Source organism: Euprymna scolopes, chromosome 46, assembly GCF_053919585.1.
Source record: "Euprymna scolopes isolate OS-2025 chromosome 46, ASM5391958v1, whole genome shotgun sequence".
Classification (NCBI taxonomy): Eukaryota; Metazoa; Mollusca; class Cephalopoda; order Sepiida; family Sepiolidae; genus Euprymna; species Euprymna scolopes.
The window spans coordinates 20058922-20084062 of record NC_136527.1 but is presented as its reverse complement, the minus strand read 5'-3'; the positions used below and the strand labels follow the sequence as shown (position 1 = coordinate 20084062).

At 33.4% G+C, this 25141-nt stretch overlaps 1 protein-coding gene across 1 annotated transcript in view; it reads left to right on the top strand.

Moving 5' to 3' along the window:
* Nucleotides 1-25141, top strand: part of LOC145271278 (sodium-dependent proline transporter-like) — a 161583-nt gene that overhangs the window by 6317 nt on the left and 130125 nt on the right. The window contains exons 2-4 of the mRNA XM_080126832.1: nt 6347-6467; nt 17535-17666; nt 22604-22798. Coding sequence (XP_079982958.1) covers nt 6347-6467; nt 17535-17666; nt 22604-22798 — 448 coding nt within the window. The remainder of the gene's footprint in view (nt 1-6346; nt 6468-17534; nt 17667-22603; nt 22799-25141) is intronic.

The window sequence follows — 25141 nt, the reverse complement described above, 5'->3', positions numbered from 1 at the left end:
TCAGCTATAGTCCTCAGTAGTAGTGGAGATGAAACAGAGCCCTTCAGGGTTGACACGGGAGTGAAACAGGGATGTGTCATTGCCCCAACCCTGTTCTCCATCTTCATTGTTGCTATCCTCCATCTCACGGACAAACATCTTCCCCGTGGAGTTCGGATTATGTACAGAACTGACGGGCGACTTTTTAACATCAACAGATTTAGGGCCAAAGGTCGAACGAACACCATATCCATTATGGAGCTACAGTATGCAGACGATAACGCCCTTGTAGCCCTCTCAGAAGAGGACCTACAGTGTACACTGGTTGCCTTCACGAGGGCGTACAAACAGCTAGGACTAACAATCAATATAAAAAAAACTCAAATCCTCCACCAATCACCACCAAACAGTACTCCAGTCTCACTCCCAAACATCTCCATTGACAACGCTAGACTGGAAACTGTGGACCACTTCCCATACCTAGGCAGCATCCTATCATCAAAAGCCAACATAGATGATGAAATACAACACCGTCTCAGCTGTGCCAGTGGGGCATTCTAAAGGCTAAGGAAGAGAGTATTTGAGAACCGTGACCTTCTGGCAAAGACCAAAATCATGGTATAGAAAGCTGTCTTGCTGCCCACTCTTCTCTATGGATCGGAGACCTGGACCACATACAGGAGGCACGTAAAAACCCTGGAGACGTACCACCAAAAATGCCTCCGAAAAATCCTCAGAATCAGTTGGAAGGCCCGACGCACCAACACCTGCGTCCTGAGTGAGGCTGACATTCCTACTATCACCGCTACTGTTGCTCAACGCCAGCTCAGATGGACTGGTCATGTTGTCCGAATGCCGGACCTCCGCCTCCCAAAACAGATTTTCTACTCTCAGCTTGTTGAGGGAAAGCATGCCCAGGGTGGCCAAAAGATGAGGTATAAGGACAACATCAAAGTAAATTTAAAGCGGTTTCACATGGACCTTGAGACATGGGAGCATATTTGCAAAATATGACATGAAATCAAAAAGTAATAGGAAGGATGCTGAGAAAAACCAAACTAGGATACGAGATACATTCATCACGAAGGAAGATCATTTGGGTGCCCAGCGTTGCCCGGGTGTTTGGAGGTGTTGAGCAAAAAAAAAAAGTGGTGGCAGGCAGGCTCGAACCCGTACCGTGAAGGAGAAAAAGAACGTGAAAAAAAGTGACGCGTTTGCTGTTGCACCCATCACCAAACCGGAAGTCACGTAGGTTTAAATTGAGGCTAGTCAATTGAAAAGAGGCGATGACTTTCGAAAATATCGAGGAAAAAAAAGCTACCCCCTCCCTGTGCCCAGCTGAGGGGGAAGAAATTAATGTTTTCGGCCAATTTTTCGATATTTGTCGTCCAAAGGGTCGCGCTTCAAAACGATACTGATCTCATGAAAATCTGTCGCCTCTGTCGAAAGATTTAGGCAGACTTACAAACATTTAAACAGACAGGTGAGATTTATATTATAGACTAGCGAGGGGTACCTGGCATTGCCCGGGTGTTTGGAGGTGTGTGTGAAAACTCCGGGGGGGGGGGGTTAAAATAAAAAATGTTTTGGTAAGTATGAGGATCGAACCCGAACCGTTGAGGCAAAGTTGGAAATTAAGAGTGCGATGGTTTTAACCATTGGGCCACCGCGAGATGCTAACGGAAACACGTTTGAGTTTATTTAATTACTTGGATTTGGCAGGTGCCCGTTTTAATGACTTAATGAGGTCAAGTTTGACTGCGGGATAGTATTTCATTTACTGCGGGAACGCTTTTTTTTTAAATTTTTATTTTCCCAAGATGTTATAGGAAAAAGACTAACCCACATGCGGCGAGCGACAAATGTTGAATATTTATCTTCCCGAAGTCGAGCAAATTAAATAGACAGGCGAGCTTCGTTGTTAACTGTGAGATATTACGATTTATATGTGATATAAAAAGTTTTAAAAAGTTGTGAAGCGAGCGACTGCTTCTCTGAAAAAAGCCTTTTGTAGACATACAGAAAAAGCAAACACGCATACATGCATTTTCGCTTATATATATATATATATATATATATATATATATATATATGAAAGATAGGGAATACTGGAAGGGTATAAGGAGTTCCATCTCGGCTAGGGGCGCAGGATGATGAGGAAACAAAACATTTTCTGCATTATCACGTATTTTTAAGCCAGGCTAATTCTGGTACTTCTGCAGTTTAAAAACCATGCTAAAATAATTTATAAACTAATTCTTATTTATTATTTATTATTCATTTTTTTTTTTTTTGACTATCCTGTACTTTCGTTTAAAGAAAAAAAATACCATAAAATTTGAATAGAAAACCCTACCTAAAAAAAAAAAATTTGGCGGTGCTTACTGTGCCATTTTAAAAATCGTATGTTCACGCTAAATTCGATTTTCTTTTTACTCGCCTCCCCATAAGGGCAGAGTCAGACACCAAGGTCCTTTTTTTTTTCTTTTTTTTTTTAATGCGGAGAAAAGGAACAAAAATAAAAATTGTCTCGGTCGTGAAGGATTTCTCCTCCACTAACCGAGAACAAAAATTGAACTGTAGCATCAGAACAGCTATTACACTTTGATCTTGCTAAATTCGAGTTGTACGATATCATTTTTATATTGTGAGGTGAAGATACAAAATAGTTACAACCCTTCCTCTCTTTTCCATATTAAGAATGGCTTTCTAAACAATAACGTCATTATTTTAGCCCAGTAACATAAGTACCACAATAGCATTCGGGAATTTAGCAGCGACTCCAACAAACGAATAAAAAGGTAAAAAAAACATAAAAGATGTTAAATATGCAATAAATGTTGCCGTTGTTAAGTTATTTTTGTACCTACCTGACTAATTTCGTTTTTGTGTCTAAAATACTTTTTAATCTCGAATATTCGTTTTTTGTTTCTTTTATGAGCTTTGACGAACAAGATGGCGGCACATTTGTTTCCTACGACGAAGATTTTAGGCTGCCATTTTGTTTGCAAAACAACTCGAAAACAAAACAAAACAAAAAAAAAAAAAAAAACGAATATTTGAGATTGAAAAGTTTTGAATGCTTTTCTTTTTTGTGTTTATTTGTGTTTTTTATTTTTTTATTTATTTTTTTTAATTTTTCTTTGTGTTTTTTGTTTTTTTTGTGTTGTGTTTTTTGTGTTGTGTTTTTTTTGTGTTGTGTTTTTTTTGTGTTGTGTTGTTTTTTTTGTGTTGTTTTTTTTGTGTTGTTTTTTTTGTGTTGTGTTGTGTGTTTTTTTTGTGTTGTGTGTTTTTTTTGTGTTGTGTGTTTTTGTGTTGTGTTTTTTTTGTGTTGTGTGTTTTTTTTGTGTTGTGTTGTGTGTTTTTTTTGTGTTGTGTTTTTTTTTTGTGTTTGTGTTTGTTTTTTTGTGTGTTTTTTTTGTGTTTTTTTCTTTGTTTTTTTTTTTCCAGAAAAATTGAGCCGGACTTGTACAAAAGCAACTTTTATTGATTACTAGCTTGGGTGCCCGGCGTTGCCCGGATGTTTGGAAGTGTGTTGAGCAAAAAAATAAAAGTGGTAGTAGCAAGCAGACTCGAACCCGTACCGCGAAGGAGGAAAAGAATGTAAAAAAACTTACGTCTTTGCCGTTGCGCCCATCGCCAAACCGGAAGTGACGAAGGTTTAAATTAAGGCTAGATAATCGAAAAGAGGGGATAACTTTTGAAAATATCGGCGAGAAAAGCGACCCCTCCTTGTAGAAAAGTGCCCAGTTAAGGGTGGAGAAATTATTTTTAGCTAATTTTTCGATATTTGTCCTCCGAAGGGTCGTGCTTCAAAAGACACGGATCTCGTGGAACTCTGTCGCCTCTGTCCTATGTTTTAGGCATGATGATTGCAACGTCTTGTCAGACGAGTGCCACTCCCCCAGGCACTTAAAGTCCATGAGCCCCAAAATGACTTCCATCACCACAGGACCATTTTAATAGACAAATGCCTGAGGGAGTATCTATACACAGATGATGTTACAGAGTCTTAGCTTTGTACGACAGCTAAGTCTCTCTCTCAGTTCAAAATGTTGAGATCCAGCAACAAGTTAAACTGCAGACTAGCCTAATGCGGGTACTGGTCTCCAGCTTTTATGTTTTTTTTTAAATCAGATTTGCTTCTCCTAGAAAGGTTGCCTTCACCACGGCTTACGGGAGCACTCTCATCCCAACATACACACAAAGACACACAGTTCTAGTAGGCCGTTGACCCCGAGAAAGGGTTCATTCGCCCTTTGGAAGGTCTTGTTTTTAATCCTTCAGGTAGACTAGCCACCTTCCTCACCAAACAAGTCTGGTGGGGGAACCAGTTTAGTCGCCAGTGACCCGACCATGAGGCAGGTAGTACTGGGTTACATGGTACCAGTAGCACATGACCTGACACACATACATACATACATTTAAACAGACAGGTGAGATTTAGATTATAGAAAATGGCATTATATATTTATTGTATACTAGTAAAGCTTCTTTCTTAGAACCGCACGCCTGTGGAACTCTGTTCCGTCTGCCTGCTTCCCACCTGACTACAACCTGGATGTCTTCAAGTCCAACGTTAACAAATTCCTAATGAACCGCCCCCATAAGTAAACACTTCATCAAATCTCCACATTAACGTACTGTACTGGCAATAACCCTTATCCCTGAGTGACTTCTGGGCCTTAATAAGTGGTGACCACCATGTAAAAAAAAAAAAGAAAGAAAAAAGGGGCGACCCGACGTTGCTCGGGATTTAAAAAGGATTAACAAATGTTCCACACTTCTACTTTTCTTGTTAATCAAATAAATTGATTCCCTGCTCTAGTCAGGAACTCGCCGCTGTGCACTGGGAGGAAGCTTCACGTTGCTCGCCGGTAGTGACTTTTTTTTTTTTTTTTCGGTTTTCTTATGGGATGATCATCTTTACTTAACTATTACGTGTAATTATATTTAGGCAGATATTCTACACGATTTAATATTTGCGTAAAATATGGACTGTACCATAGTATGAAATAAGTGCCATTGGTCTGTCAAGCATGTTTGAAATAACAATTTGCTGGTTTGTCACGCACCCGTTTTAAACACTATTTTCGTTTGTCTGTTACGCATACGTATGAAAAAAAAAGTGCCGTTGGCATGTTGCGTTAGCAGTGTCAGAAATTTCGTGAAAATAGTGAATAATTCCACCCCATCTTTCCAAGCTTATAACTCCTCGAAAAATGTAATTCAAGCCCTAATTTTTTTTTTCAATTAAAGGAGTAAGGACCAAGGTTTTATTTAAAAAAAAAACAAAACAAAACAATGTGTTTTTTTTTTTTTAAAAAGGTTTTAAACTTCGGACTTTACAGGTAAATTTCTAAAAAACTGATTTTTTTTTTTGTTTTAAATTTGAATATATTATTTATTGACCTTTTCTCTTCAATTTGTGATATATAAACCTATTAAACATAAATTAATTATTTACTTTTTAATAGACATTTCAAAATGAGAGGCGTAAATTATTCGACCCCCTATCTTTCTAAGCTTATAACTCCTCGAAAAATGTAATTCAAGCCCTAATTTTTTTTTCAATTAAAGGAGCAAGGACCAAGGTTTCATTAAAAAAAAAAAAAAAAAGACAAAAAGAAAAAATGTGTTCTTATAAAATAAGGTTTTAAACTTCGGACTTTACAGGTAAATTTCTAAAAAACTGATTTTTTTTTTTTGTTTTAAATTTGAATATATTATTTATTGACCTTTTCTCTTCAATTTGTGATATATAAACCTATTAAACATAAATTAATTATTTACTTTTTAATAGACATTTCAAAATGGGGGGGCGTGAAAATGGGGGGGGCGTGAATTTAAAAAAAACGTTTGTCTAAAATATTATATTCGGTTTATTGGAAAGAACATAAAATTTCACATTGACCCTGAAAATATCGTAAAAATAGAATCAATAGAAAAATTTTGATAGATTTTTAAAATTTAAAAATTTAAAAATATTGAGTTTAAAAATTGAAAAATATTGAGTTCGGAAAATTCATTACTGTTTTAAAAAAAATATAAAAATATTTTTATTACTTTTAAAACAACTGTAATAGTTTATTTTGGAAGTATAATCCATAAAGAAAATAAATAACCCACTTTTAACAGAGAAATTACGAGATTTTTATATTGTATTCGCAGTTTCGTGTTAGGGGTGTCAAAAATTCCTACAAAAATTCTGATACTGCTAATGTTGCGTATGTTTGCAACAATCTCGTAAGTCTGTCACGCATCCATTTGCAATAACAACCTCCCCTAGTATGTAACCTTTTTTCTTTTTTTTTTTTTTTTTTTTTTTTGTTCTTTGTAAAACTGTATACTTACGTTTTATTTGCAGCCGGATGTCGAACGCGGTACGTGGGGCAGTAAATTCGAGTTTATATTGTCTTTGATCGGATACGCCGTCGGTTTAGGAAACATTTGGAGATTTCCATATTTGGCCTATTCTAATGGCGGGGGTAAGTTTTTTTTTTTTTTTTTTTTTTTTCTTTGTTACATACGATCATGCAACTTTAGAGTTTCTATTTGCTGTAGTCTGCAATGCCCATTTAAACTTTTGCATACACACATACATGCGTACGCAAATACATACATGCATGCGTACGCAGGTATATGATGATTGCAACGTCTTATCAGACGAGTGCCACTCCCTCAGGCACTGAAAGTCCATGAGCCGAAAATGACTTTAGTCCTGCCGGAAAAATTCACACGCTCAGACATGGCACTGAAGACGGTCACTAGTATACATACACATATATACATACAAACATACATACACAAACATACACACATACATATGACACATATATGCATACATATATACACAATACATAGTACACATACATCAACACACACAAGACAAGTCAATGGCATACATACACACACATTACACATATATATATATTAGGCACCGCCAAAAATGGCCGCAAAATCAAGTTGTTGTTGTTTTTTAAAACTAAATTACATTTATTAAAATCCATTATTTCTGAGTAACTTTTTTTTTTTCCAGAAAGATAAAACCCTGAATTTTATCATATAGAAAACAGAATAATGTAAAACTTTTTCTATTTTTAATTAAATTTTAAATGTTAAACTTTCCCAAAAAGTTAACAATTGACATTTTTTGTCTTGCACAAAAAACGTACTTAAATATTAAAAAAAAAAGGTTTTTGAAATAATTAATTTATTTATTTATTGTCTAACTAAGATTTAGGATGATTTTCTAAGAGAATATGCAAAAATATTATAAGTACCTGAATTTCAAATAATTCCACTTATTCATATAGGTAACCAGATATTTCGCGTCCATGTAGAGTCGAAATCGACTCTGTTTACGTTTGCGTTTTATAAAGAAGAAAACTATGGAAGACCAAACAGGCCAAAAAAACTTATTTTTCAGTGACGAAAATTTCAATGTATTATTAAGCTGAGGCTGGCCAGTACCAGATGGGTGACCATTTGTATGAGTTTGGTTTTTAATGTGTATGTGTGTGGGGGCCAGACTCCCCAAATTGGGGGGGGGGGGCAATTTAAAGCAGAATAATAAAAAAATTATTTCAGCGCGTTTGGTCCACCGTAGTCGAAAGGCGGCAAACGTTTTCAAACGGGTTCGAAAAAAATGATGCTATTTTTAACACAAAGGGCACAACATTTATCGAATTTTTTTTTGTATCGATTATTCAAAGCATGCCCTGTTTAATAATGGCCATGCATTATTCGGCTCGCTAAAAGAAAATAGTTAATTTATTTATCAACAATTTTAAAATGGCTTTTTTCGTATAAATATTAAAAAAATCTTTTTTTTGTTTTGCTTAACTTAAATTAATTATTTTACTTAACATATTCACCGAATTTCACACTTAAAAACTCAAAAGCGGGATAATTAAATACAATCGAAGTTCTGATATTCAGACGTCAAAATAAGGTATGCAAACAATTTTTTTTTTTTAATCTATAATTCTGTCCCTTACAACAACACAATATGTTTTGTTCAGTTTCAGATGATTATTTTAAGCATATTTGTTCCCACTTCAAAACAACGAGGGGTTTTGTAAGCAAAAAAAATATATATATAAATATCGTTTATAGAAAAATAAGGACACTGTTATAAAGTTCATTCTTCTCCTAATAATCGCTGAAAATTTCGTATTGATCGGATAATTACCTGATTTTTGGTAGATTTTTAAAAAGACGGTCCGTAGTAAAGTACTGACCTGCCCCCCTAGTTTTGGCGGTGCCTAATATATATATATATATATATATATATATATATATATATATAAATGCAAATACACACATACCTATCTGTAAAAATACATACACACACATATACATACACAATGCATAACACGCATACATACACATGTACATACATATAAATACACACACATATACATACATATACACACATGTACATACATATACACACATGTACACATATGCCCATATATATACACTTACCTAAATATACATACACATACATAAATATGCACTCATGCACATACATACATACACATACATGTATATATACACATACACACATGCATATATGCAGGTACACACTCATGCATATATACACATACATACAAACAATATATATACGTATATACATATATACATACACACACATGCATACATACATATACACATAGATATACACACATATACATACACCTGTACATGAACATACCTATGCATACATATACACACATGCATATATGCACATACACCTATGCATATATACACATACATATAAACAATATATATACGTATATACATACACACACATACATATATACACATACATACACACATACATATATACACATACATACAAACAATATATATATGTATATACATATATACATACATATACACATAGATATACACACATATACATACACCTGTACATCAACATACATACACCTATATATATATATATATATATATATATATATATAATGATGGCAAATCAATTATTACATGCTTCCAGCATTTCAGGCCTACACGCGTCACAACTTTTCCATGGCTGAGGGAGTATCTATACAAAGATGATGTTACAGAGTTTTAGCTTTGTACGACAGCTAAATCTCTCTCTCTCTCTCTCTGTTCAAAATGTTGACATTTAGCAACAAGCAAGAACAAGATAGCCAGCAACAAGTAAAACTCTCCCCCACTCTTTATCTGTCCCTAAACCTAAATGTAGATTCCATGAACGAAGCTTTTTTTCTTAGAACTGCACACCTGTGGAACTCTTCTGTTTGCCTGCTTTTCAGCTGTCTTCAAGTCCAATGTAAACAAGTTCTTGATGAGTCGTTCCCTTAAAATGCCCCAATTTTACAAAATTTACACTTCTAACGATTCCTGTGATACTGTCCCTTTGACTACTGTACACTCTTTAACACTTATCCTCGAGTTGCCTCTGGGCTTTGATAACTGGTCTCCAGCTTTGTTACTTTTGTTTTGTTTTTTTTTTTTGTTGTTTTTTTTTGTTTTTTGTTTTTTTAATCTAGGATTTGCTTATCCTAGAGGGGTTGCCTTCACCGCGGCTTACGGGAACCCTTTCCACTCCACGCACACATGACAATCAACACATGCGTACATACAGATGTACGCCAACATACGTGTGCACACACATGCAACCATAATCATGTAGAGGCACACATATACGCACACACATACATATGCCTATGCATACGTACATTCCAAAAGTCAAGTAAAAAAAAATACAAGCGTCTGTAATTTCATATCGATTGGACTGTTGTTTTCTCGTCGTACGTTCAGTTATTTGGAAAATTATGTGTGAATTTGTCATCAAAATAACATGTATTGCATATATGTGAGTCGAAAACAAACTAATTTAAAAAACAAAAAACAATCCAAGCGCCTGTAATTTCATATCAATTGGACTGTTGGTTTTACGCAGGCACATACATGCATACATACATACATACATACATGCATGCGGACGCAGGCACATACATACACGCATGCATAGGCAGGCACATGCATGCATGCGCACGCACATACATGCATGCATGCGTAAGTACACACATGCATGCGCACGCACGCACACACATACATGCATGCATGCGCACGCACATACATATGCACGCATGTACATACATACATACATGCATGCGTATGCACGCACATACATACATGTATATGCACGTATGTTGGTTGGCTGTTTGTTTTACGGCATATCAACCCTTTTCAGGTCATTTAACGTCGAAGCCAGTGATTTTGACAAATTTTTTTAATATAATATAATATATATATATATATATATATATTTTTTTTTTTTTTTTTCAAGTTGGTTTTTATTTAACCCATAGTTGGGACCCTAACAGGTACTACTACTCCAGGTCAGAGTGGACCTGGGAGCAATGGCAATTAAAGGGTTGCTCCACACTCTCCAAAACCCCCAAGCTGGGACCTCAGCATCGGATATAGTTTAAGGCCATATCTAGAACCACGTACGTACATACATGCATACGCACGCACGTGATAATTGCAACGTCTTGTCAGACGAGTTCTACTCCCTCAGACACAGTCCATGAGCCAAAAAATGATTTTTTTTTTTTTTTTTTTTTTAGTCCTACCGGTGAATTCACATTCTTAAGCAGGCATGACACTGAAGACGGTCACTGAGATCAATTATAACATGCTTCCAGCATTCCAAGCCTCCACACGTCACAACTTTTCCATTGTCACAGGACCATTTTTATAGACAAATGCCTGAGGGAGTATCTATACAAAGATGATGTTACATAGTCTTAGCTTTGTACGACAGCTAAGTCTCTCTCTCGGTTCAAAATGTTGAGATCCAGCAACAAGCAAGAGCAAGGTAGCCAGCAACAAAATAAACTGCAGACCAGCTTAATGCGGGTACTGATCTCCCGCTTTATTTTTTAAATCAGAGATTTGCTTCTCCTAAAAAGGTTGCCTTCATCACGGCTTTTGGAAGCCCTCTCTATCCCAATAAACACACACATACACAAACACACACGGTGCTAGTTGGCCATTGACCCTGAAAAAGGGTTCATTCGCCCTTTGGAAGGTCTTGTTTTTTAATCTTTCAGGGAGACTGGCCACCTTCCTCACCAAACAAGTCTGGTAAGGGAACGAGTTTAGTCGCCGGTGACCCGACCATGAGGCAGGTAGTACTGGGTTACATGGTACCAGTAGCACATGACATTCACGCACGTACATGCATATGCACACACGTATATGCGTACGCCCGCACGTACGTACATTCTGATGATTGCTGCATCTTGTCAGACGAGTGCTCCTTTCTCAGTCACTGAAAGTCTACAATCCTATCAGTGACTGGCACACCCTTAAGCAGACATGACACTGAAGACGGTCAGTGATTTGGAAGAAACTAACAGCAATGGAGCCCGTATCATTGTGCAGTTTCATGTGATTAACAAGACTTGCCTTTTTTTTTTTCTTTCTTTCTCCAAGACAAATGTCTGAAGGAGTGTCCATACAAAGATGTTATGACAGTTTTAGCTTTGTACGACAGCCAAGTCCTCTCTTGGTTCAAAATGTTGAGATCCAGTAACAAGTAAGGGCAAGATAGCCAGCAACAAGTAAAACTGCAGACCAGCTTAATGCAGGTACTGGTCTTCCGCTTTGTTTTTTTTTTTTAGATTTGCTTCTCCTAGAGGGGTTTCCTTCACCACGGCTTACGGGAGTCCTCTCCACCCCAAATGCTATTTGGTCCATGTCTGGGACTTGAGTTGCTGGGCACCAGAGCATATTCCACACACCGTTGGTTCATGCATGCTGCTTCTCTGGAGGTTTCTGTCAGGGTTATCGCCCCCTAAGCCTTCGGTTAAAGAACCTTGGCCCACAAGGCAGTGGGGGTCCAACTATACAGCACCGGACACACGTTGTTCATCAGTCCCAACAATAAATAAATAAAAACAACCAAACACATGTCACGTAAAACAGGCGGTCATGAGCACTTCCATACGCACATACATACATACATACATACATACATACGCACGCACATACAATATTAAATATATATATATCTCTTCTCTATATAAATAAAATTAACTCATTTTTTCCCGTCTGATTTTGACATTAATAGGATTAAAAATCAAGATATTTCATGCAAATATAATATGCACAAACGGCAGAACAATATCTGAGGTGTGTTATAGGCTTATTATTTCTCAAATTCCTCGATTATCTTAGATTTCTATACTTTTTCTGCTGAGAAGTCACGGCCAAAATCGGTTAAGATCAATGGAAGTGGTAAAATATTTTCTCTCTAATAAATTCCTCCTCCCCCTGCCACCACTTAACACCGTTTGGGGATCGTTCACAAGGAAAAGTTGAGAAGAGAACACCGGTTTGGCTTCGTAGTTCTTTCATGTGAAGTTATTTAAAATCACTAAACTAAGCTGCAGTGCTCTGTGGCGTAGTGGTTAGCGTGCTGGACAATTAACATTATATTTTCACGTTCGCGCCGACCTACCGTAGTCGTTGTTTTTTTTTTTTTCCTAAACAACTGGAATGGACTTTTCTTGGTGGCCGAACTGTTAACGTTGCAGATGTTTTTTTTGTTTTTTTCACACTTTATTTTCCTACTTTTACTCATGACTCCGGGTTTGATCCTTCCTACTTACCTACCATAACATTTTTTAAAACTCCCCCCCCCCCGTCCCGGAAACAAACACTCGGGCAACGCCGGGTACCCCCGCTAGTAAAATATAATGGGCGGAAGTCTCAAGAGCTCTTTCAGCTATCACCTCATCAGGAGAAAATCGATAGCGTAAAAATAATATGTCGAAAGTAAAGAGTTCTGAGGGGGGGGGCTATTGAATGTGCCAAAAATTACGGGGACACTAAAATAAAGTTTATTAACGTTTAAAAAACGATTTAAATAATGGCACAACGAGGGGAGAAAAACGGGAGAAAAGATTCATAGTTCCCCAAAGAGAAACAATGCGTTCGATATTTCTTTTTGCCGGTACAAAGGTTTACTCACCGCAATAGACAGACTCCAATCGTTAAATGGTTTCTGGAGTCCGCTCTATGTAGCACTTCGAACCATTCAATTTTATATCTATCGGCACAGCACAGGTTGTCAACCAAATGCTGGCCAATAGCAGAGTCCAAGGCTGCAGAAGGAGGGAGACTACTAGACCCCATCCACCCTTGTCTGATCTTCGATGGAACATGCTGGTTTATACGAGTCAAAAGATGCAAGGATATTCGCCCAACATAACCAGCATCGCACTGGCATTTGAATTGATATACAATATTGCTATTTTGGATGTTAAGCAAACTAAGATTTTGGAGTCTGTCTCTATTGCGATGCGGAAATCTTCTTTGTGCCGGCAGAAAGAAACATCTAACGCATTGTTTCTCTTTGGGGAACTGTGAATCTTTTCTCCTGTTTTTTTTTTCCTCGTTGTGCCATTATTTTAATCGTTTTTTTTAAACGTTAATAAACTTTATTTTAGTGTCCCCGTAATTTTTGGCACATTCAATAGTTCCCCATCAGAACTCTTTACTTTCGACATAGTATTATTTTTACGCTATCGATTATCTCCTGATGAGATGATAGCTGAAAGAGCTCTCGAGAGACTTCCGCCCATTATATTTAAAACTTTATTTAAATTCTGTACCTCTAAATATTACATATATATATATATATATATATATATATATATATATAATAAAATAAATGAGAGAAAATAAGAGTCCTATTCCAAAATTCATGATGTTGACCATCTTATGTATTCCTTTAATTCAATTGACTTATACAATTCTTGACAGTATCTATCTGTTTCGTAGCTCAAAATCAATCAGTTAATCTATTATGCCCTTAACTCCTCCGAAGAAATAGCAACAATCAATCCGCCAAAAGGAATTGAAATGTGATTTGAAATGATTAAAATCCGAAAATTGGAAGAGAAGCTGCAGTTACCATTATATTTTTCCATTACGCCATATTGAATTTTTATCAAACGAAGTCATTAAACCCAACTATTCGTACTAACAATTTTAATTAATTTGATTCTTCTACCAAAATGTTATATTTATTAATTAGTAAATTAATTATAAGTTTTGTATACATACTTAGGAAAATAATGTCAACAAATTATAAACTATTATACATGCTTGTATATACGAAACTAAAAAAAAATGATTGATCATTTCGGTCAGTTATCATAACTAAACAATTGATCCGAATTGAAAACCATACATAATTCAAATCTATTAGGTATTATAATTAAACTCATCAATCCTTACAATTATAATTTTTAAAATCATACAATCCAAAATTATACTTACGTTTTGTTAAAAAATAATCTGAGAATTCTATTATATCGTAATTGTCAATAATTAAATTAATAAAGGCAGTTACCTCCCTTGGAAGAAATCTAACGAAATAAACTTTTGATTACTATTAATTTTTATTTTTACAACGTATAGACAGCCATATATATATATATATATATGTATGTATGTATATATATATATATATATATATATATATATATATATATATATCATAATTTAGGAATTTAAAATTTGATTTGAAAAAGTTAAATTTCAAAATATAGAAATTTTATTGTATGCAAGACAAAGAATACAGTATAGTAAAATATATTTCCTTAACCCATGAGCTTTCGATGTTTAGACATCTCCTCAGAGAAAAAATATTTTGCTATAGGTAATAAACATAGAAAATTAAATGAAATGTTTTTAAAAACTTTTAATCATTTTAACTACATAGAATAAGGGAGATTGAATATTGATGCAGCAAAAAAAAAAAAGATATTGAACTTCAAATCAATATTTTGTAAGACCGATAATCACTGGATTTGCACACCAGTAGATTTGTTGTATTTCATTATTCTGAATAATACACACACACACACACACACACACACACACACACATACACACATACATACATACATACATACATACATACATACATACATACATACATATATATACATTAGCAACAGTACCCGTCGTTGACTGGGTTCAAAAACAGTCTACAGAAAATGGACTCTGATTTATGAAAGTATGATAGGTTATGAAAACGAAGGGTTGTAAAGAGATAGCTTCGAATTTGGGGTATCAAAACTAAAGCAAAATATGATGAAAGTAAAAATAAAATAGATAAACCCCATAATTTATTATACCATACCTTTTCACACTGAAACACTTATCACAATATTCTGTGGATCTATATTAAAAAAAACCTTGTTAAACTTTGACATTTCCATTCTATGGAGGTCAGGTGCGAACGAACACTCCATAATTTTATTATACCATATTTCTTTAAACTAAAACATAATTATCAAAGTATACTTACGCAGATAGATATGAAAAGTATTTATTAAAGTTTGTGCCTATTTCCATTCTATGGAGGCCAGGCGCGAACGCAGACCCCACAATTTTATTATACCCTTCCTATTTAAGTTAAGAATACTTTGATAAGTATGTTTTATGTACATCTATATCAAAAACACTTGTAAACGTTTTTTTTTCTTTTTTTTTTATAATTTTTAAAATTTTTTTTCCATACTTTGTGGACCAGGCGCGAATGCAGGCCCCACAGTTTTAATGAACCACCGTTCTGCCAGATCAAACATACCCATTCCTGTGTCTCGATACATCTATCATTATATGTAATCAGTTTTTAAAAATAGTCAACCATTTAGGAGCCTATTCGTGACCACGCACACAGCTTTATATTATAGATATATATGGGTTCCTCAGACGAAGGTTCTCCTGAGTGATTTTTACAACTTTTTTTCAAGTGTACCTTGTCGAACTCGGGAATTTCTAGCTGAACCCTTTATTTATTTCACGGGGGGGGCATGATGTTACATTGTGTGTGTGTGTATATACGTTCTATAAAGACGTTCACGTTGAATAGTTGGGTTTTCTTTCATCTGTATATTCATGTACGTGTAAATGTGTGTATGTATATACGTCGTATCATTTAGTTGATCGTCTAATGTGTATATTCTAACATTTATGCAACAGTTCTAACAGGAAACGGTTGACGTGGACGTATTAAAACAGTTGTAGACAAACAGTTCTTTTTTAACAGCTGTAAATAACACAACACATACCTGGATTATATACGAACATTTATTTTCATGATTCCGGCTGGCATCTTCAGAGATTACAACGTCTTCACATCTTGGCTGCCCGAGAAAACGCCGCTCCCTGCGTCATGGATAAACCAACTCCTCGTTAAGTCGTTCGTTCTCTCTGATGTTCATCTAACGTTGACTAGACTCTCCCCAAATCTACATCTCATCACGTGTCTAAGACCCCAACCGCTGACGTAACATAAATCTGATTATTTGTTTATGCAAACCAAAAATTATGTTTTCCTGTATTTTCTAAAATCACATTCTTTTTGTAGTTGTTTATTTTGGTTGTTAATCAATTTTTCCCAATCTAATTGTTTGTTTTTCTAATAATAATCGATCCAGCGACCCCGCCGTCACTCAGATCAATTATTGTGTTGACCCTTGGCCCTGCCTGCCACAGTTAACGCTATGATCACGGCAAAAAGGTCAAAACATTACAACGAAGCCACTAGATGTAAGGTTTTTTGTTTGTTTTTTTTTTTACATAGGCGGCAACACTTATCAAGGCCGATAGGCCACTCAAGGATGAGGGTTAAAGAGTGTACAGTAGTCAAAAGGACAATATAGTAATCGATAATAATGGAAGTTCGGTAAATTTGTTAACTTAAGTGGAACGGCTCATCAGAAACTTGTTCACGTTGGACTTGAAGACAACCATATTATAGACAGCTGGAAAGCAGGAAAACGGAAGACAATTCCACAGGCGTGCAGTTCTAAGAAAGAAGCTTTGATCATGGAATCTGTTTAGGTTTAGGCACAGATAAAGAATGGGGAAAATTATTGATAGTGTTTTCAGCTAGGCGAGTGTTTCTTGTGAAAGTTTGGTGAGGGGGGACCATAGACTGATAGACTGAAGCTCAGTCGAACACTTTCCATGAAAGTAATGATACATCAGAGACAAACTCGCAACATCTCTTCTGTGAGATAGAGGTTGCAGCGAAGAGAAAAGGACATCTCCCACCAGGCCACAAAGTCTATTTTGAACCCTATCAAGGCAGGACAAGTCTTTTCTAGCAGCTCCTGCCCATATGTGGCAACAGTATTCCATCATTGGACGTATCTGACTCTTATATAGAGAATTGCATCAGCAGTGAGATATCTACTGGATCGATAGAAAGATCCGACCATTTTTCCAGCGGCCTTGGCAACAGATTTGATGTACGTATTCCATTTAAGATCAGGAGTAAAGGTCAAGCCCAGAAGCCTGTCAAAACTTGAGGCCTCCGCAAGACGAGAGCCATTCATTTTAACTGATGCCAGATGGGGATCAAAAAAGTTAAGACTAAAGATGATTATTCCAAAAACAGGAAATGATTTTTTTTTTTTTGAATGACCCCTTAATAATTTCTCTCCCGTTTTTTACTTACGTTTTAGGTGCCTTTTTGATCCCATACCTTATAATGCTGCTCGTTGCTGGCCTACCGCTGTTTTTCTTTGAAGTTGCATTTGGTCAATTCGCCTCTCTGGGGCCGGTTACTATCTGGAAAGCTTGTCCACTCTTTAAAGGTAAGAACACCTGACGACACTTAAAAAAAAAAAAAAAAAAAAAAAAAAAAGCATTCGAATGAAACATTGACTTGACAGGCATCGAATAAAAACAAATAATTGACCAAACTAATCTAATATATTAAAGCCTCTCTCCATTTTTTTCAAACTCTATCTCTTCCAAAAACTGAAAGTTCCACAGCATGACTAAGAGCCGTTCTTTTATGGGTCTTTAGCTGGTAAAAATAGTTTTTAAGTCAAAAATGGATCAAAATTGGAAAAAAAAAGTCGTACATTCATCTTAGTTTATTTTAATTAGTTCATATGCGTGTCACGTTCGTAAAGTGGTAACGTCACCAGCTTTGAATACTACTTTTGCTGCAGTTTAAATCAAAATATCTCAAAATTCCATTTTTTTTTTTCCAATTTGACTTTGAAATATGAATATCAATACATAAAAAGCCCCCCAAATTTTTAGGAGTGTGTGTGTGTGTGTATGTATATATATATATATATATATATATATATATATACGAGCAAACAGTTAATAAAACATGGTAAAAAACACTTTGAAATGAGCACCCTCGACAAACCCGACAGGCTGCTAAATCCCACCCCCCACACTGTAGAGATCCCTAGATGTAAAAGATCTTTTTACTCCAATAGTTTCTTCCCCAGAACCGCTAGACTCTGGAATTCCGTCCCAGGTCCCTGCTTCCTCAACAGTACTGACGTGCAGAAATTCAAGTGTAACGTGAACCGACATCTTGCTGCCCAAATCTCTACATAGTACCCCAGTAGTTGTTGCCCCTGATAGTAGCCCCCTACACTAAAGTGGCAATTTGCTTTGTTTGGGGTGAAAATGTAATAAAAAAAAACATTTAATCTGAAAAGGAAACACTAGATAAGTGGATAGTCTGTAATCCGCAGAGTTTCGAAGAAATACTTTCCTTTTCATCAGAGGGGAGGAATTAGCAAAATGCGGGATCGGATTTTGCATACAAAAGTATTTGATGAAACAACAAGTAAGTCAAAGAACTTACTTGAAAACAAAAAAAGTGAAGCAGAGGGAATATGGCGAAGAAAAAGGTGATTACACGTGAATGGATAGTCTGGTGGAAGATAAATAATCCAGTGACGGTAAAATCCAAAAATATAACTTCAACAAAGTTAACTGAATTTCCATTAGCACAAGTAATTACACGCTTATATTAAAAGAAAAAAAATTTTTTATAAAGAAAATACAACTTTGTTATATATGGGTCGTGGAATTGCATTCATCTGCAAAAGATCTAGCTAATTTGCATATTCTTTTAAACATTCATTTTAATTAATTCCCTGTTAGTTTTTTCGGTTTTCTTATGTGATGATCATCTTTAGTTAACTATTACGTGTAATTATATCCATGCAGATATTCTATATGGTTTATACTTGCATAATATTTGCGTAAAAACGTTATAGTAAACACAAACCTATTTCTGTATATATTTATGTATGTGTGTGTGTATGTATATAATAAATATATATATATATATATATATATATATATATATATTTGTTTAAAACATTTGGTTATCTTTCAGATGCAAGGTTCATTGTTTACTTGCGGTTTTAACGATGTTAGATTCCGTTGTACGGAAGACCAAATCAGCCAAATGATGTTTTTATTGGCGCTTTTCTTCATATTTTTAATAACATTTTTTTTCACCATTTACAAGTTCTTTTTACAAATAATTTTTTTAATACTGTAATAGTAAAATAAAGATACATTTATTAATTATACGGAAAAAGTATCTCGTAATGTTTTCACACGAGATTTTTTTCCTGTTGATTTCTCTTTTTTTTTAAATATTAAAATTGATTTACTATTTAAAGTGATTTTAAAGCCTTTAACATGACGGAGTTTATAATGAAAACCAAATTACCGTTAAAATTAAAATAATCTTTATTAGAAATTTGTAACAAAATAACAAAATTATAAAACTATTAGATTGAAATTGAGAACTTTTAATTAAACAACGTGAACATTTTATAATGAGTGTTTTCATGAAATGTATTTTTAATAATAAAAAAAATAATCTTTATTAGAAATTTGTAACTGAAGTTAGAAATCAACAGGAAAAAAATCTCGTGTGCAAACATTACGAGATACTTTTTTCGTATAATTAATAAATGTAACTTTATTTTACTATTACAGTATTAAAAAAAATATTTGTAAAAAAAAAACCTTGTAAATGGTGCAAAAAAATGTTATTAAAAAATACGAAGAAAAGCGCCAATAAAAACATCGTAGACGTATATTATCATTTAAACAGTATATCAATTTAAATATTTAAATTCAGTAAATAAATTTAAATATTTAAATTATGGCCGATTTGGTCTTCCGTACAACGGAATCTTACATCGTTACAACCGCAAGTAAACAAGGAACCTTGCATCTGAAAGATAACCAAACATTTTGCTTACCAAACTCCAGTCAGTTTTTGGTCTACAGACACTTTACTTAATATATATAGCATTCAAACCCATGCGAAACTTTATATTTGAGTTTTAGCCCGGAAAACTGAAAATTAAAAAAAAAAAAAAAAAATGAAATTTGCTGGTGAAGGTTGAACGACGGCATTACGAATATGCATGCGTAACGCAATGACTATTGATTCATGTTTAAATTTTTAGCTTTGCAGCAAACATGTCTTCATAGCTCAAGCGTTAATCCTAAGCTGAACGTTTTGATTTCGATTCTCGGTGATGGTGCACAAGTCGTTGTTTTTTTTTTTTTTTTTTTTTTTTTTTTTACTTACTACTAGCAGTTCCGCCCGGCTTTGCTCGGGCCCTATGTACGGTAATGCGTTTCTATATAATAGGCTTCCTTCACTACCATAGAGAAAAGTTGGTATTGACTGCAGACGTCAATATTTTTTAACTTTGACCCCAATTTTGACCCCTTAACATTTATTGTTTTGAGCTCAAATAAAATTATAAAGTTAGACCAATGTCCAAGGAATTCATATCTAAAATTTCAAGTGTTTAGACCCAAAATTGGTGGAGGAATTTAGAGTTCTCAAAGGTCAAACTGTTGAACTTTGACTCCTTAACCGCCAAATTTCTGGCCAAAAACCGATTAAAAAGATTTTCCCAAATCTTAATACCTCTTATGTCAAATCTCGAATCTGTAGACCGAAAATTGACGGAGTAGTTTGGTAGGGAAGTGCACACACACACACACACATTTTATCTTTTATAGGTATTGGGTCCAATATAATATATTTTTCATATTTCGTATTATTATATCTAAATATTTAAGATATCTCAAAAATATATTAAAGCGTATTATATGACCGGGCAATGCCGGCGGCTTGCTAGTGTAATATATATATATATATATATATATATATATATACACACACACACTAGCAAAAGTACCCGTCGTTGACTGGGTTTAAAAACAGCCTACAGAAAATGAACTCTGATTTATGAAAGTATGATAGGTTATGAAAAGGAAGGGTTGTAAAGAGATAGCTTAGAATTTGGGGGTATCAAAACCAAAGCAAAATATGATGAAAGTAAAAATAAAATGGATAAACCCCATAATTTATTATACCATACCTGTTCACACTGAAACACTTATCACAATATTCTGTGGATCTATATTAAAAAACCTTGTTAAACTTTGTGACATATTTCCATTCTATGGAGGTCAGGTGCGAACGAACACCCCATAATTTTATTATACCATATTTCTTCAAACTGAAACATAATTATCAAAGTATACTTACGCAGATAGATATGAAAAGTTTTTATTAAGGTTTGTGCCTATTTTCTTTCTATGGAGGCCAGGCGCGAACGCAGACCAACAATTTTTTTATATCATCCCTGTTTAAGTTAAAACCTACTTATCAAAGTATTCTTATGTACATCTATATCAAAAATATTGTAAACGTTTTTTTTTTGTTTTTTTTTTCCTAATTTTTAAATTTTTTTATTTCCATACTTTGTTGACCAGGCGCGAACGCAGACCCCACAATTTTAATGAACCACCGTTCTGCCAGATCAAACATACCCATTCCTGTGTCTAGATACATTTTCTATCGTTATATGCAATCAGTTTTTTGTAAATAGTCAACCATATAGGAGCCTATTCTTGATCAGACACACACGCGCGCGCACACACACACACACATTCAGCTTTATATATAATTTATTTTTTTTTAAACAGTAATCTATGGACACGCGTGTTTCGGAGCCCTACTCCTCTTCAGCGTAGCTTGACTGCTGTAAGGATTCAAACCTTGGACCTTATGTATTTTAGTCCAGCGCCTTAATCCATTACGCTATGGTGCCGTAGACGATTTACTGCTGTATTTTAATCGTTCATCTGTTTACGTGGTTTTGTTTTTTTTTGTTTTTTTTTAAACGATATTAAGTTTAATGTCTCCGCTTCGGAGAACCGGTGTCTCTTAGAAAGTCGCCCATTTTTTATTTGGACATATATACATTTTTTTTTTAACAGTAATCTACGGACACGCGTGTTTCCGAGCCCTACACCTCCTCAGCGTGTATATAATATAATATAATATAATATATATATATATATATATATATATATATATATATATATATATATATATATTTGTGTTTATAGTTTACCAATTTTTAGTGTCTCCAGAATTTGGTTGTTTTTCATTTCAAGGTGTTGGCTTAAATACCAGTAAAACTAAAATCGCTGGATCATCCTCCACAAGTGTATTTTGACGTTTAGGAAAATATTTGCATATTTTATGTTTTTTTGCTATTTAGGGAAATAGCAATCTTATAGTTAAATAATTTGAGATTTGTAAAGAATCGGAATCGGGAAAAATATTGAAATAGTCCCATCACTATATATATATATATATATATGCATGTAAAAGTTTATCAATTTTTAATGTTTCCGAAACTTGGTCGTTTTCCATTTGAAGGTGTTGGTTTAGCAGCAGTTTCCATTACCCTGATGGTTTGCACTTACTACAATGCAATTATCATGTACGGTGTGTATTACATGTGCGTATCTTTGGTAAATATCGACGGTCATCTGCCCTGGGAGAGGTGCGACAATCAATGGAACACCAAATGGTGCGTTGAATACAAGAATAATCACGGCAATTTTACCCTGGGTAGGTAATTCCCATAACTCTCTTTCCTCCAATTCTATTTCTTTCAATATTTTATATTTTTATTGTTGCATGGCATCTAAATTGATTTCTTTTTCTGTTTTCCAGGTTTACTCTTGATTATATTTTGATTATATAGTTGCAAAATTTTGTATACTCTTTATTATATCGTTACAGAATTTTGTATACCCTTATTATATAGTTACAAAATTTTGTATACCCTTATTATATAGTGACAAAATTTTGTAAACCCTTATTATATAGTGACAAATTTTTGTAAACCCTTATTATATAGTGACAAAATTTTGTAAACCCTTATTATATAGTTACAAAATTTTGTATACTCTTTATTATATCGTTACAGAATTTTGTATACCCTTATTATATAGTTACAAAATTTTGTATACCCTTATTATATAGTGACAAAATTTTGTAAACCCTTATTATATAGTGACAAATTTTTGTAAACCCTTATTATATAGTGACAAAATTTTGTAAACCCTTATTATATAGTTACAAAATTTTGTATACTCTTTATTATATAGTTACAGAATTTTGTATACCCTTATTATATAGTGACAAAATTTTGTATACCCTTTATTATATCGTTACAAAATTTTGTATACCCTTTATTATATCGTTAAAAAATTTTGTATACCCTTTATTATATCGTTACAAAATTTTGTATACCCTTTATTATATCGTTACAAAATTTTGTATACCCTTTATTATATCGTTAAAAAATTTTGTATACCCTTTATTATATCGTTAAAAAATTTTGTATACCCTTTATTATATCGTTAAAAAATTTTGTATACCCTTTATTATATCGTTAAAAAATTTTGTATACCCTTTATTATATCGTTAAAAAATTTTGTATACCCTTTATTATATCGTTAAAAAATTTTGTATACCCTTTATTATATCGTTAAAAAATTTTGTATACCCTTTATTATATCGTTAAAAAATTTTGTATACCCTTTATTATATCGTTAAAAAATTTTGTATACCCTTTATTATATCGTTAAAAAATTTTGTATACCCTTTATTATATCGTTAAAAAATTTTGTATACCCTTATTATATAGTTAAAAAATTTTGTATACCCTTTATTATATCGTTAAAAAATTTTGTATACCCTTTATTATATCGTTAAAAAATTTTGTATACCCTTTATTATATCGTTAAAAAATTTTGTATACCCTTTATTATATCGTTAAAAAATTTTGTATACCCTTTATTATATCGTTAAAAAATTTTGTATACCCTTTATTATATCGTTACAAAATTTTGTATACCCTTTATTATATCGTTAAAAAATTTTGTATACCCTTTATTATATCGTTAAAAAATTTTGTATACCCTTTATTATATCGTTAAAAAATTTTGTATACCCTTATTATATCGTTAAAAAATTTTGTATACCCTTTATTATATCGTTAAAAAATTTTGTATACCCTTTATTATATCGTTAAAAAATTTTGTATACCCTTTATTATATCGTTAAAAAATTTTGTATACCCTTATTATATCGTTAAAAAATTTTGTATACCCTTATTATATCGTTAAAAAATTTTGTATACCCTTTATTATATCGTTAAAAAATTTTGTATACCCTTTATTATATCGTTAAAAAATTTTGTATACCCTTTATTATATCGTTAAAAAATTTTGTATACCCTTATTATATCGTTAAAAAATTTTGTATACCCTTTATTATATCGTTAAAAAATTTTGTATACCCTTTATTATATCGTTAAAAAATTTTGTATACCCTTTATTATATCGTTAAAAAATTTTGTATACCCTTTATTATATCGTTAAAAAATTTTGTATACCCTTATTATATCGTTAAAAAATTTTGTATACCCTTATTATATCGTTAAAAAATTTTGTATACCCTTTATTATATCGTTAAAAAATTTTGTATACCCTTTATTATATCGTTAAAAAATTTTGTATACCCTCTATTATATCGTTAAAAAATTTTGTATACCCTTTATTATATCGTTACAAAATTTTGTATACCCTTTATTATATCGTTAAAAAATTTTGTATACCCTTTATTATATCGTTAAAAAATTTTGTATACCCTTTATTATATCGTTAAAAAATTTTGTATACCCTTATTATATCGTTAAAAAATTTTGTATACCCTTTATTATATCGTTAAAAAATTTTGTATACCCTTTATTATATCGTTAAAAAATTTTGTATACCCTTTATTATATCGTTAAAAAATTTTGTATACCCTTATTATATCGTTAAAAAATTTTGTATACCCTTTATTATATCGTTAAAAAATTTTGTATACCCTTTATTATATCGTTAAAAAATTTTGTATACC